The sequence below is a fragment of the Eumetopias jubatus genome, unplaced genomic scaffold (assembly GCF_037043125.1).
Source record: "Eumetopias jubatus isolate StellerSeaLion01/CBP00866 unplaced genomic scaffold, mEumJub1_p1.0 scaffold_5, whole genome shotgun sequence".
Classification (NCBI taxonomy): domain Eukaryota; kingdom Metazoa; phylum Chordata; class Mammalia; order Carnivora; family Otariidae; genus Eumetopias; species Eumetopias jubatus.
Window position 1 is genome coordinate 138621710 of NW_028274811.1, and position 14989 is coordinate 138636698.

The window sequence follows — 14989 nt, forward strand, 5'->3', positions numbered from 1 at the left end:
TTAATAAAATATATTTCTGTTTTGCTTAATTTCCAGATTTATATAGGTACCTCCCTATCAGTAAATACCCTAATCATAAAATTCCAATGTCATAAGCTCTGCCCTATATGTTTCTGTATCTCACATTTTATACAGAGCAGAAAGACATTCAACTTGCATTGAATTGGTGATGAATGAAGAAAATATATTTCTGGAGCTGTCTTGCTGATGGATATATAGAGATTTAATACCTAAATGTTTTTGCTTTCAATATAGACAAGAACTTATGGAAACCATGTTATCCTTACAAAGTCAGTAGGGGAAATTTAGAATATGTAGCTGAAAAGATATAGTATATGATATACTCAATAATGAAACAAACAGCAATTGAATAGCTAATATAATGAATCTTCCAGATACCTAGTACACCACAGTCAGGCAGTTAGAAAGTTGAATTTTTACTGCCAAGATTTTAAGTGTCATCTTGTAGAAAATAACTAATGAAACTTCTAAACATTTCAAGTCTCTCAGTGTTCATATTATTTTAAAGAAACATCTTCCAATGAAATATGAGCATCTTGAAGACAGATATCTTCACAAATCTAGGTGGATATCTCAAATTGATCATTCATGAGAATCACAGAAGGAGGTTGTCACAAAAACTGATACTTTGACCAACTCCCCCAGATTCTAATTCAGTAGATCAAAGATGGCTTCCTTAAATTTGCATGATAATTGGCACTCCATGTGATTTTTGTTATTAGGTGGCCCTTGTGCCTCATTAGAGAAATACAGGGGACTCCTATATATTTTAATATACATTACATAATTATATGATAGACTTTAAATGAATGGATGAGTAATGGAGTAAATTAAGAAAGAAACATAAGAAGAAGTCAAAGTGTGTGTTGTAGTTTAGACATGGAAGAAAGCATGCCCGTTTCTCTTGTAAATGCATATGTGGACCTTGGGTGTTTCTGTAGTAATCTGAATGTGCACGCTGGTTTATTTGTTCTAACCTTTAGGAATTTTATTTTGTGGTCTTGTGTAGTATTACCTAAGGAACTAGATTTGTACATTTCCATCTTAAGTTTAGTGGGTAAAAATGCAAGAACACATTTTGGAGGATATATTGCTCTATATGAATATCATCAGTCAGGGAAAAAAAAACATATGGTAGGCCCGTGAGCCGGGTTCTAACAAGTAAGGCTTATAACCACAGATGAGTTTTCAATGTTATGAACTTGTATTCAGCAGAGAGTAATTCCCAGTTGAAAGCCCCTACATATCAAGGTGATTGGGAAGCAGTAGTCAGAAGGTAATTTGCAGGCAGTGGGGCACCTGCAATTGTTTACCAGGAAGGTAATAAGAAACAAAACAAAATGATACAAGGGTAATCACATCCTGTTGATTCAACCCAGCTTTACAAAAGAGTAAAAGGCAACATTTCCGGTTACAATTTTTGAAGTAAACTTTACTAGTGAAGCTTATCCAACAAACATTCAGAATATGGTATTACCAGTTACCTAGCATGTTTTTAATAAAAACAAACAAACAAACAAACAAAAAACAATGAAATAATTTTAGGTAATTAATTTAGCTGCTCTGTATTTTTTTTTTTAATTTACTTAAAGAAAAGACCATGTGGTAGGTATGTCCTTTTTATCAAGTTTATTTGGAAGGGAAAAGTAAGTTATAGTACAATCACTGGGTAGATTGATACATGGCAGAAAAAGCCAAACAAACATCATTTCTTACTTGGACTGTGCAAATATAGTTTATCCAAGCCTTTTACATGAGTTAGGCTTCAGTTTTGAAAAATGAACATTACCATTGTATATATTTGTTGTCTGTGTGCATGTGTGTATCCCCATATGTATATTCATGTATTGGCATAAAAAGATGGAGATAAAAAGTAAAGAAATGTATAAATACCTAGTGGCAGCACTTCATCTTTTGAGTTTTGTCTTTTCAAACTATGGCCTGCACCCACTTGCACTGGACTCGCCTGAAGGAGTTGTTATGGCTATTGAGGATGGTCATTAAGAGGATATGACCTCCAGTTGACCTACAAGCTGAACACAGGCAATCAAAGATTCCTCACCTCCTCCCTTGTCTTTGAAATATGCTTTCTACCCACTGTCCCATGGTGGAAGCAGTTTTTTAAGAAAGCAGCCTGAGTAAGCAGTATGTTGTTGAGACTATCTAGACTGTTTTTATGACTGAAACCACTTAAGTCCTCTATATAAACTTTTAGAGAACATTCTTATAAGTGGGTATGGAGATATACTCATCTTACAGCTTTCCAAGGCCAGTCTTATATGTAAGTTCCTTCACTTCTTAAAACTGCCACCTAACAATCTGGAGTGGTCAGCCTCTTTCTTTGGTCTCCATCTATGGGTGACAATTTTTAAATCATCAGTGGGCTGAATATTTGTGTACCCCCCCAAATTCATTATGTTGAACCCCTAACTCCCAAAGTGATGATATTTTGAGATGTGGCCTTAAAAGGAATTAGGTTTAAATTAGGTCATAAGGGTGGGGCCCTCATGACAGGATTAGTGGATTTATAAGAAGCACAAGAGAACCATATTTCCCTTTTTTATCCTTATGCACAAACTGGGGGAAAGACATATGAAGACATAGTGAGAAGGCAGCTACCTGCAAACCAGGAAGAGAGCTCTCACCAGAAAAAAAGATGACACAGACATTACACCCTTAACAAAAAAAAAAAGTAACTTAAAATAGATCAGAGACCTAAATATAAAACACAAAACTCTAAAATTCCTACAAGGAATTGGGAGAAAATCTAGATGACCTTGGGTATGGTAATGATGTTTTAAATATAACACTAAAGTCATGAACTGTGAAAGAAATTAATTGTTAATCTTGACTCCAATTTTTTTTAAGATTTTATTTATTTATTTGAGAGAGAGAGAATGAGAGACAGAGAGCACGAGAGGGAAGAGGGTCAGAGGGAGAAGCAGACTCTCTGCCAAGCGGGGAGCCCGATGTGGGACTCGATCCCGGGACTCCAGGATCATGACCTGAGCCGAAGGCAGTCGCTTAACCAACTGAGCCACCCAGGCGCCCTCCAATTTTTTTTTAATTCTACACTGTGAATGATATTGTTAAGAGAATAAGGAGATAAGTCATATGCTGGCAGAAAATATTTGAAAAAGACAAATCTGATAAAGGACTATTATCTAAAACATACAACAAACTTAAAACTCAACAGTAAGAAAACAAATAAACCAATTTAAAAACTGGACAAAAGACCTAACAGACACCTCCCCAAGGAAGACATACATATGGGAATAAGAATTTGAAAAATTGTTCAACATCATATACACAGGGAAACTCAAATGAAAGCAATAAGACACCACTACACCCCTAATACAATGGCCAAAATCTGGAACATTGACTACAACAAATGTTGGACAGGATGTAGAGCAACAGTAAGTCTCATTTACTGTTGGTGGGAATACAAAATTGTACAGCCACTTTGGCAGTTTTGCAGTTTCTTACAAAATTAAACAGAGTCTTACCATATGATCCAGGAATCATGCTCCTTGGTATTTACTTAAGGATTTTAAAACTTATGTTCACACAAAAACAGTATACAGGTATTTATAACAGTTTCATTCATAGTTACCGAAACTTGGAAGCAACCAAGATTTCCTTCGGTAGGTGAATGTATAAACAAACTGTATATCCAAAGAACAGAATATTATCTAGCACTAAAATGAAATGGGCTATCAAGCCATGAAAAGACATTGAGAATCTTTAAATACCTATTATCAAGTGAAAAAGGCAATCTGAAAATATACACTGTATGATTCCGATTATATGATTTCTGAAAAAGACAAAATTATGAAGAGAGTAAAAAGATCAGTGGTTGCCAGGTGTTGAGGGAGGGAGAGATAAATAGATGGAGCAGAAAAATATTTTAAGGCAGTTAAACTATTCTACTCAATACTATAATGATGAATACATTCCATCATTGTGCATACCCATGGAAAGTACAACACCAAGTGATCCCTAATATAAACTAAGGACTTTGGGTGATAATGAGGTTCAATATAGGTTCATCAATTATAGCAAATGTGCCATTCTGATGCAGGATGTTGATAATGGGAGAGCTGTGTGTGTGTACTCCGAGAAAGAATAGGGAGAGGGTTCACGATAACTGTACTTTCTTCTCAATTTTGCTGTGGACCTAAAACTGCTCTAAAAATGTCTATTTAGAAGGAAAAGATAAGTTACTGTGCATCAGCTGTGTTCTAAGCTACCCCACTTACAAGCATCTGGGCAATGTGATAGAAGGAGATTATTGTATACTGGGATCATATTCCTATGACAATTTGACAGAGCATTCTCCAGTTGCCTATGTGCATTTGGGGGAAGTCATAGCTAAGCACATCCACTGAACCATCTTGAAGAGAACTGTGAGTTGAAATGGGTTCTTAGGTAATCATTTCTGAGAAATGTGTATCAACCCTGGACATACTGTTTTCTTTCCATAAGCAAATTTGGCTAACGGGTCTCTTCTCACTTTGTGCCTGACGTAGGTATACTATAAAAGGAGGGATATAATGGCAATGGAATGAAATTACTGAAATTCATACTATAAAACAGGGCTTGTGCTGATTTCTCTTCTCTGATTCTCATAAATGAACAACATTCAAATTGTATAAATATATCTATCATTCACTTTGTAATGATTGATTTTAAAGTTATATTTTTATATTTAGCAAATAACACTTAAATGATTTCATTGTAAGACATTATCCTGGACAATAATCACAAACTTCTACACACCAGAGGCAAGTCCCATTTATAATGTATTCTTTTTAGAGCATCTTTTTTTTCAAATATTAGAAAGTATATGTTTCTTTCATAAAATATTTTCATAAATTCCTTGCTTGTTCGTTTCTGCATCAATTCAACTCCTTCTTATATAATTATCATATGTGATAAAACATTGCTCCTTTCAATAAGGATGCTTGAGGCTTTTTCGTATGCATGAATTAGTTGAATCATTTATTACCATGTTATCATAATTCCTCTTGATAAGAATAATTTTCATTTTTATTTAGCTTCAGGAAAATTTTCCTGAACTCCCTCAATTAAAAATTCACAAATATTGAAAGTTGTGGGATCGATTTTCCTGGTTCCTGAGGCTCTCCTTTCAAAGTCATTACACATACAATCAATTTGGTAAAACAAAAATACTGCTCCAGTGTTCTATGTTCAAACTGATTGACTAATCCTTTCCACTTCTAAAAGACTATTTTTAACTTGAATATACAACCCTATTTTCTCTCATTATATCAATATACTGGTCTGTAAAAGTGTTTGTTAAACTCTGTAGTTGGCAGTTATTATAATTGGCGTTGTCCTATGAATTGCACTACTAACCAATCAATTGTGTGTTTGGTTGAAGCCATCGGTGCCTTTCTCAAAAAGTGACATGATCTGTGGGGTGCCTGGGTGACTCAGTAGATTAAGCCTCTGACTTTGGCTCAGGACATGATCTCAAGGTCCTGGGATCAAGTCTTGTGTTGGGCTGTACACTCAGCGGGGAGTCTCCTTGTCCCTCTCCCTCTGCCCCTCCCCGTACTTGTGTTGTTCGCTCTCTCTCTCTCAAATAAATGATTTCTTTAAAAAGTGACATGACCCAAATATTTTTTAAAAAGTAAAAAAAGGTAGTTATTAAATGTTGACCTATGTATGGAGTAGCAAATATGTTTATATTATATATTTATATGCATATATAAAATAAATGTAAATACATATATGCATATATGCATATACTTATTTATAATATATAGCTCATCTATATGAGGACTTTTTTTTTATAACTCAGGTAATAGTCCCTGACCCTCTGGAAAATGTGTTTCAAAGTTTTTAAATTTAAGGCTCTATTGACAAAGCTATCTAATTTATATGTACCTATGTTTGATACAAATGGAGATATAACACGTAACATTTTTTATATCTTTATTGAATCCAAGTACTAGTTCATAAAAAAGTACCTTTGTCTTCTTTGGCCCTATGAAATCAAGAATGTGACTTTTACCTGGTATTTTTGGGATCAATTTCATCACTTTGTTTTGCTTAGGTACTTAGATCTAGTTCTTATTGTAGTCATTATATCCTGTTAAAAACAGTGACTTTCTTAATCTGATAAATGTTAAAATGATTCCTGTCTACAATCTTTGTTCAAGTACCCACAATTCTGCAATGTCTTCCATCATCAAACTTTGACAACCCTGTCAGGAAGCTATGTAAATTGTTCTGTAAAGAGGAAAATTAACCTCTCCTCAAATCATCTTATCTGACATTGTGAGGAGCACAACTTGTGAAATACTTAGTAATCCAGCAGAAGAGCAAGCTTGGTCTGTGCAGCTGACCTCCAAGCTACCCTAAGGAACACAAAGAAATGGGCTTCTTCTTTTTTTTTTTTTAATTATGTTATGTTAATCACCATACATTACATCATTAGTTTTTGATGTAGTGTTCCATGATTCATTGTTTGCGTATAACACCCAGTGCTCCATTCAGTGCGTGCCCTCTTTAATACTCATCACCAGGCTAACCCATCCCCCCACCCCCACCCCTCTAGAAACTTCAGTTTGTTTCTCAGAGTCCATAGTCTCTCTTTTTTAAATTTTTTATTGTTATGTTAATCACCATACATTACATCATTAGTCTTTGATGTAGTGTTCCATGATTCATTGTTTGTATATAACACCCAGTGCTCCATGCAGAACGTGCCCTCTTTAATACCCATCACCAGGCTACCCATCCTCCCCTGCCCCCCCTCTAGAACCCTCAGTTTGTTTTTCAGAGTCCATCATTTCTCATGGTTAATGGGCTTCTTAATTGCCATGAATAGAATGGTTCTGGACCTGTGGTTTTAAACAAAGGATTCGATGACATGGTTTTAGTAACATGTTTAAGGTAGTGTTTATCTCAGAAGACTGGCTTTCTCATGAAAGTATTTCATTTAAAAATGCACTTCTTAAAACAGAAAGAAAAAAGATATATCTGTGCTACTTCTCATTTAATATATAAACCATACTTTTTTTTTAAATATGTATTACAGGAGTTATTAGAACTGCCTTACATAATATGGACAGAGAAGCCAGAGAACACTATTCAGTGGTCATTCAAGCCAAAGACATGGCTGGACAAGTTGGAGGGCTTTCTGGATCTACAACAGTCAACATCACCCTGACTGATGTCAATGACAACCCCCCACGGTTTCCTCAGAGTATGTACTGGTTTCTTATGATTTACATTTATTACTCTTTATTTGCATAAAACAAAATGAAATACTTAAGTATATGATGTCATGTTACTGTTAACTTAAATGGGAATATTTTGTGTTTGTGCTATATGGTTTCCCTTCTATACATAAGAGTAAAGAAATCACTCTGCTTTTTGTCTCCTGAACCTAGTGGATAATTGCCACCGTGTTAAAAAATATGTGTTTCAGTTGGCATTACAGTTAAATATTAAAAATGATATACTGGTACTAAGTGTCACTAAGTATATCTTTCTTGCATTTGCTAAAGCAGTTATGTATTACTGAGGTATACAGGGAGATAACCAAAATACATTCTGATGCTGACATTCTACTCTTGCAAAAAAAAAAAAAAAAAATTGCATATGTCCTTTTGGTGATTAATATTGAAAAAAAAATCATGTTAAGCATGGATGCTCTCCACACCCACCCACCCATCCACACACACGTGTGCACATAACAAAACATCCCACCGCAAGGTGCAGCTAATACAATAAGGTGGGCTCTCAGTAGAATATGAACCTTGTGAATGGAGGGCACAAACTTTCAGGCAATTCAGGGTGAGAAAGTGTCAGTTCTGTTGAGTGTGAAGAAAAAATGGTGTTTATGACATCATCAGAATGGGAAAGAAATACATTTCAGTATTTCTAATGTGGCAGAAATTGTGAATGACACTTTATAGAATAATCTGTAATTATCATAAAAATCCTGTAGGGGTGCTATCCCTTATGTCCTTTTGACACATGATGTTTAAAAACTGCAATAAAGTAGACACCATGGTATGTCAATACGAGCTCTTCACAAGTTTGTGTAAAATGCTTTCCCCCACTATATCTCTTAATATTTCTCTTGGTACACTCCAGGCCTAGCCACTATGGTATGCTGCCTGTTCCCAAAATATAATAGTCTTACACATTCTTAATTCAACCCAGAATTTTCCATATTCACGTTTCTCTGTTTAAAAGTCTTGTTATAATTTTCTCTGAAATTTGTTGCAGAATTAAAGAGTTAATAAATTCTTGTTTTCTGTTATATGGCACTTTCATGTTATATTTATTTCCATGGGTACATATGGCTTCTACTATTATAAGTCTCTTTAAGTAAGAATGATGCGTAAATTGTCTATGTAACCTTAAGTGTTCAGATAAGAGCCCAGCCCTTGATAAATGATTGCTAGATGAATGAGTGGATGAGTTGAATTTAAATACTCTTTCAAACTACCATTGTTAAAAGACATACAAGTCAAATTCATAGTTAGGTAGCATCAATTTAAAATATTGGTTCTAGAGATTGGGCATCTGTGTGGCACAGTTTGTTGAGTATCAACTCTTCGGTCTTTAGATTGAGCCCCGCGTTGGGCTCTGCTCTCAGCGCAGACTCTGCTTTAGACTCTCTCTCCCTTTGTCCCTCCCCCACTCTCTTTCTCTAAAATAAATAAATAAATCTTTAAAATATATATATATATATTGGTTCTAGAGACAGATTATGTGACCTGATTCATTCATGTGGCCTTTGTTCTATGAAGAAAGTAGGTTTCTTATAAATCATAGATAAGTTCACATTGCATTAAACCACAAAATTCAATTTTGTAACTTTACAAATTACAGTGCATTTTTGTATTTATTTCATCACTCAGTTCACACAATGTGCATATACACATATACCGCTCTATTAATGCTATTCTTTTATAGTATAAAGACACTAAAGTTCAAAGAATTTTTTAATGAGCAATAATACTAATTTCAATTGAACATAAACTTTATTACAGTTTACAAAGGCAACTTGTCTACCTTATTTTCAAGTAGATACTATCACTGCTATTTGAAAGATATAGATTAATATTACAGCTCTTAATAGAATGAAATTTAAGGGGTACAATACAAAGATTCAATAATGCTTGATCAGGATGCAAGTAGCATCTCTCACTCTCTACCTCCTTCTCTCCCTAAACTAATTTTTAAATTTATGAGTCCACTAAAGTTGATTTTAAAAATCAACAGAAAACTGTACTTTTGATAAATATGGAGAAATTGTTCCTAATTTTATTCTTTTGATTAATAACAGGGTTATTGTTGAAGCATCAGTTTATGGTGAAAACTGTTATTTTACCTGATGGGGGAAACAGAATAAATGTACACTCTCTGAATGAACTCAACGTATCTAGGAAGGTCTACCTTTCTTCAGTCAGGAGCAGTCTATGCAGAACGATGGCAGATGTCAACCCTGCCACACTGTGAGATGCACTTAGAGTTTTGAAACAGAGTCAGTATGCATCCAGAACCTTACACTCTGACTTGTTTAAGAGATACTTTAATCTGTACTCATACTGCATTAAACACAATGCTGCTTTCAGAATAATCAGTGTCATCTTGACAAGAGTAGCTTGTAGTAAATTATTTTTTTAAAGATTTTATTTATTTATTCATAAGAGACAGGGAGAGAGAGAGGCAGAGGGAGAAACAGGCTCCCTGCTGAGCAGGGAACCCAATGCAGGACTCAATTCCAGGACCCTGGAATCATGACCTGAGCCGAAGGCAGATGCTTAACCATCTGAGCCACCCAGGAACCCTGTAGTAAATTATTTTTAATTTATCTCTGAGCATCATAACTCATCAAATGGCTACATATATAATGGGAAACTGTAAATGCTTGGCAAAAAAAGAGATATATTATGAGGACTTATGTTCATGAAGCACCATGAAATGCACAAATCTTTATAGAATTCAACTTATGTAAAGATTATATCCAGTCATCAAATGGATCCAGTAGTTTGTTTCTCTTAAGATGTGACTTTTTTACAGGTCTCCTTCTGACTTCTTTCTCATTTCACCTGACTCAGAGAGCCATTGTTTTTAACCACTACTATGATCAACTCTAGTATAAATATCTGCACACAAAACTTTGCAAAAATATTCCTTCAAAGCATTTTTCCCCTTTTTCTTTTGTCTGTAACCTACCATGCCCCGAGGAAGTGAATCAGTTTGTTGTATCTTGTATTTAAAGGTTATTACTATATTTTTTAATTTGAAATAAATTGACTCTGAGCAAGTGTTTGAAAACTAGGGAATGAACTAGACTGTTAATTTCCTTTATGAAGACTTTCCACTAGGTAGTTGCAAACCCAGTGGCCTAGGATGAAAGGCAAATAAAGATCCAGGCTGAAGTAGGCTGCCTGTCACTGTCAGGGAGGCAGAGGGCAGAATAGAGACCGGTTGGTACATGCCTAAGAAGAGAATGGCCACTGCTCAGTTCTACATAGTGCATACATGTGGCCGGGAAAATGTTAAGCAAGGGAGACCCTTGCAAGATTCAGAGTGAAAGAACAAATCAGCCCTTCTATAGCTTGAGTATTTACTCGAAGGACATAATTGATGCCCAATTCTCCTTCACAGAAAAATCTTGGGGTGTAAAATTCCCCCATATTATTCCTTCTCTTGAAAGGAATGTATTCCACTTCGTAAGATTCTTACAATGCCCTTTTCTGGTTTTAACTATGTATAGTTAAATTGCAGTTATCACTTAATTTATTCTTAGGTAGGTAAAAAGTCACTGACCTCCATTATTCTGTGTAAATAATATGCACATAAAAATCAATAACTTACATGAAAATTCACAAAGCGGATTTTCTGTACTCTAAATGAAAGGATCTGTATTTTTACAATTGCCTTTGAGTAAGTAAGAATGAATAACCTATTTGGGGAAAGAAAAAAAAACACACACATGTCAAATAATCACCATAAAATGGTAAGAAATTGATTACTTAACAAAACTTCCCCCAAGAACTTGAAAGAAAAATTGATGTCATCCAACAGCTTTAGCTCACTTGTGACTATAGTTGATATGATGCTGTGGAATATTTGGAGGATCAAGCCCTAAAAGTTCAATAGATGACACTATTTTCTATAATCCTAAGAGTTACAGATGTTTACCTGCATTGAGTAAATCTTAATGTTGGTGAAAAATAAAACACAACTGATGAATATATTGATGTTGTTATGATTTCATTGATAGCAAAACATTTTAGAGGAAAGACCATTATTTTCAATTTACTGTATACATTTGCATGAAAAGAAATCTAAATGGCATATAATATATTCAGCATTAATATTTTATTTGAAACAGGAATTGAAAGAAACAAAACAAGAAAGCCTCTCCTTTGATCAATCAAAATGTGAAGTGTATGTTTTAATTACCAGCGAGTTGACATTTCTCTAGTGTACTTTAAAAATGGTATCTAGTTCATTTTTTCTTTTTCTTCAAGTCTTTATTTAAATTCCAGTTAGTTAACCTACACTGTAATATTATTTTCAGGTGTAGAATTCAGTGATTCATCACTTACACACTACACCCAGTGCTCATCACAAGTGCCCCCCTTAATGCCCATCACCCATTTAGCTCAACCCCTGCCCACCTCTCCTCTAGCAACCCTTAGTTCTCTATAGTTAAGAGTCTATTCTATGGTTTGCCTTTCTCTTTTTTTTTTTCCCCTATGCTCATCTGTTTTGTTTCTCAAATTTCACATATGAGTGAAATCATATGGTATTTGTCTTTCTCTGACTTATTTTGCTTAACATAATACTCTGTACTTCCATTCACATCATTGCAAATGGCAAGATTTCCTTCTTTTTATGGCTGAGTAATATTCCATTGTGTGTGTGTGTGTGTGTGTGTGTGTGTGTGTGTGTGTGTGTGTGTATACCACTTTATCCATTCATCAGTCCATCAGTTGATGGACATTTGGGCTCTTTCCATAATTTGGGGTGCATGTGTCCCTTCAAATCTGTATTTTTGTATCCTTTGTATAAATACCTAGTAGTATAATTGCTGGATCATAGGGTAGCTCTATTTTTAACTTTTTGAGGAAGTTCCATACTGTTTTGCAAAGTGTTTGCACCAGTTTGCATTCCTACCAACAGTGTAAGAGGCTTCCCCTTTCTCTTCATCCTCGCCAATATCTGTTTTTCCAGCCCGTGTTATTTTTAGCCATTGTGACAGGTGGGAGATGATATCATTTTAGTCTGGTTACAGGTATATATTTTGAAATTTGCTGAGGGTTTTTCTAAATGTCAGTAGGTATTTCATTGAGATAGTGTCCTTATGTACTTTAGGAGAAGGTAAATTCTACAGCTTCATACTTAGTTTTCTACATATGTAAATTAGTTCAAGTTTATTCATTGTGCCATTCAACTTTCTATATCCATACAGAATTTTGTTTGTGAGCTATTGAGAAATATATGTTAATGTATCCCACCATTTCACTGGATTGTTCTATTTATCCTTTTATTTTCTTTTGGTTTTGGGGTTTTTTTTAGATATAGTTTAAAATCATGTTACTGGATGTACACAGATTTAAGGCAAGATATAGTCCTCTTGGATTGAAAATGTTTCATTGTGGAACATCTCTCTAATAATCATCTATAACTTTAAGTCCATTTTATCTGTAATATAACTATACCAGACTATTTTTTTATTTTTGATTAATGGTTAGATGGTATAATGTTTTCCATCATTTTACTTTCAAAGTATATTATTTTTATTTTTTAAAAGTTTCATATGAGCAAAAATAAGTTTCATATGAGCCACTAACCTAAGTTTCTGCTATTATTTTGTTTTACTTTAATCTGGTTTCAAAGTATCTTTTGCTTATTTTGATTTAACGTACATACAATTAATTACTGTTATATTTCTGTTCAAGTCTACCATCTTGCTATTTTTTTAAATTTTTGCCCGTTTACTTCTTTTTACATTCTTTGAATTAGTAATATATTTCACTGTCTTCATTTTCTCCTTCAGTAACAATTTATTTTACTTCCTTTTTTCTTCAGTATTTGCTCTAGATATTATAATTTATTTTAGTTCATCTTAAATTATAATTTTATCATTTGAAACAAATGGAACAACTTTAAAACTGTTTAACCCCATTGCATTGATTTTTTTTTTGCTATTTTGACATCTTATATATTAAACCCTACATAAAATTGTCATTATTTTTGTTGTGTTAAATAGTAAATGATAATTTTTAAGTCAATAATAATTTATCCTTTTTGGTGGTATTTCTTCTTCCCTGGATTGCTGTGTTTGTAAAGGAAATTCTAAATTTTCTTAAAATATCCCTTTCTGCTGTTCCTTTTTGTACTGGTCTACTATCAATGAATTCTTTCCTTTTTTATAACTTATAATTTTTCTTACTTTTTTCAGATGGCATTTCCACTAGGAGTAGAACTCTAATTTGGAGGATTTTTCTTATTTTAGTAATAAATTATACAACTTAATTGTCTGCTAACCACCCTCTTGTCTGTTGAAAATCAGTTATCAGTCTTATTATTGCTTTACTATAGATTAGTTTATTCTACTTTAATGGATCTTTCTTACTTAAAATATTTTTATTTGATTTTGATATTCAAGAGTTTAACTATGGTGCCCCTAAGAGGTACTTAAAAAAAAAAATCTGCTTTTCAGTTATAAGGAATTTTTAAGCTATCTTTTGTTAGTGCTAGAAAATTTTGGTCAGCATTTATTCAAATATTTCTTTTTTTGTTGTTTTATCACTTCTACTCATTGTGCAAAAGCATGCACGCTAGCTCTTTTAGCTGTGCACCATAAATCTATTATTATTTTTTCTGTGTGTTTACTTATTTGTATCTCTTTCTTCTTAACCTGCATATTTTATTGACCTACATTTTAGTACAATAGTCTTCTTTTCCACTGTGTTTATCCTCTAATAACTTGTCTATTAAAGCTATTATGTACACACTTCAGCCCTGAGATATTTTTGTTGTATAATTTTCATTTGACTTATTAAATACATATTATTGGTATCCGCTAAAATCCTCTACTTTTTTTCCACATGTTCTTAAACATTAATCATGATCATTTCAAAACTCTTTTCTAATAATTCTAATATCAACTTCATATCTAGGTATTTTTATTGTTTTTTTTTCCTTTTTGGTTTTGGTAATTTTCCAATTAGAAGCCTGCCTTGGAATTGATTGAAGATTATGTATAAACACTTACAGTAAGTCTCTGCTTATGTCATCTTCCTCCAAAGAGTTATTTTCTTGTAGATATATGGAATTTCATTTACCTATATTAGTTAGATTTTCTTAGAACCGCTTTGTTTCATTTTCTCCTTATTCCTGGGATGTAGCTCTTATTCCTAAACACAAATTTTTCTCTAGTATCAACTGAAGCATTTACTAGTTCTGATTCCTAGTGTCTCCTGGCTTCTGAAATCTCTATTAGCTCTTTTGTCTTCCTGTTTTGCTTTGTCTTGGTTTCTTGGAGTCTCCACATATGCACATGTTGTATATGTATCTGCAATTACCACAGGAATATTGCTTCCCTTTCTCCCTCTCTCTCTCTCTGTCAAATAAATAAATAAAATCTTAAAAAAAAAAAGGATCATATCTCATCCAGGCTTTTTACATTGAATCCTCTCCAGTGGTGCAGCTTCTGTAGCTACATTCCAGACACCTATCACTTTCCCGTCTTGATTGGAAGGACCAACCCACTGAACTTTAAATTGAAAGAACATGGACAATACATGAATAGTATGTCAATTTGATATCTAATATGGTTAAATTGAAAGTATAAATTCAAAAGAAAGCTGGAATTCTCAAATTAATTGTAAAGCCTAAAAGTTATTGGTCTATTGTAAATATTTTTTCATTCTGCTTTGTAGAGTCAAAGTGTGTTTAT

The 14989-nt window shown here is 33.7% G+C and overlaps 1 protein-coding gene across 2 annotated transcripts in view; it reads left to right on the forward strand.

The window, feature by feature from the left end:
- The window catches only part of CDH18 (cadherin 18), a 331059-nt gene that overhangs the window by 203666 nt on the left and 112404 nt on the right, over positions 1–14989 (forward strand). For both annotated transcript variants that reach the window (XM_028097979.2, XM_028097980.2), the window contains one exon: positions 7091–7258. In XM_028097979.2, the coding sequence (XP_027953780.1) occupies positions 7091–7258 (168 nt within the window). The remainder of the gene's footprint in view (positions 1–7090; positions 7259–14989) is intronic.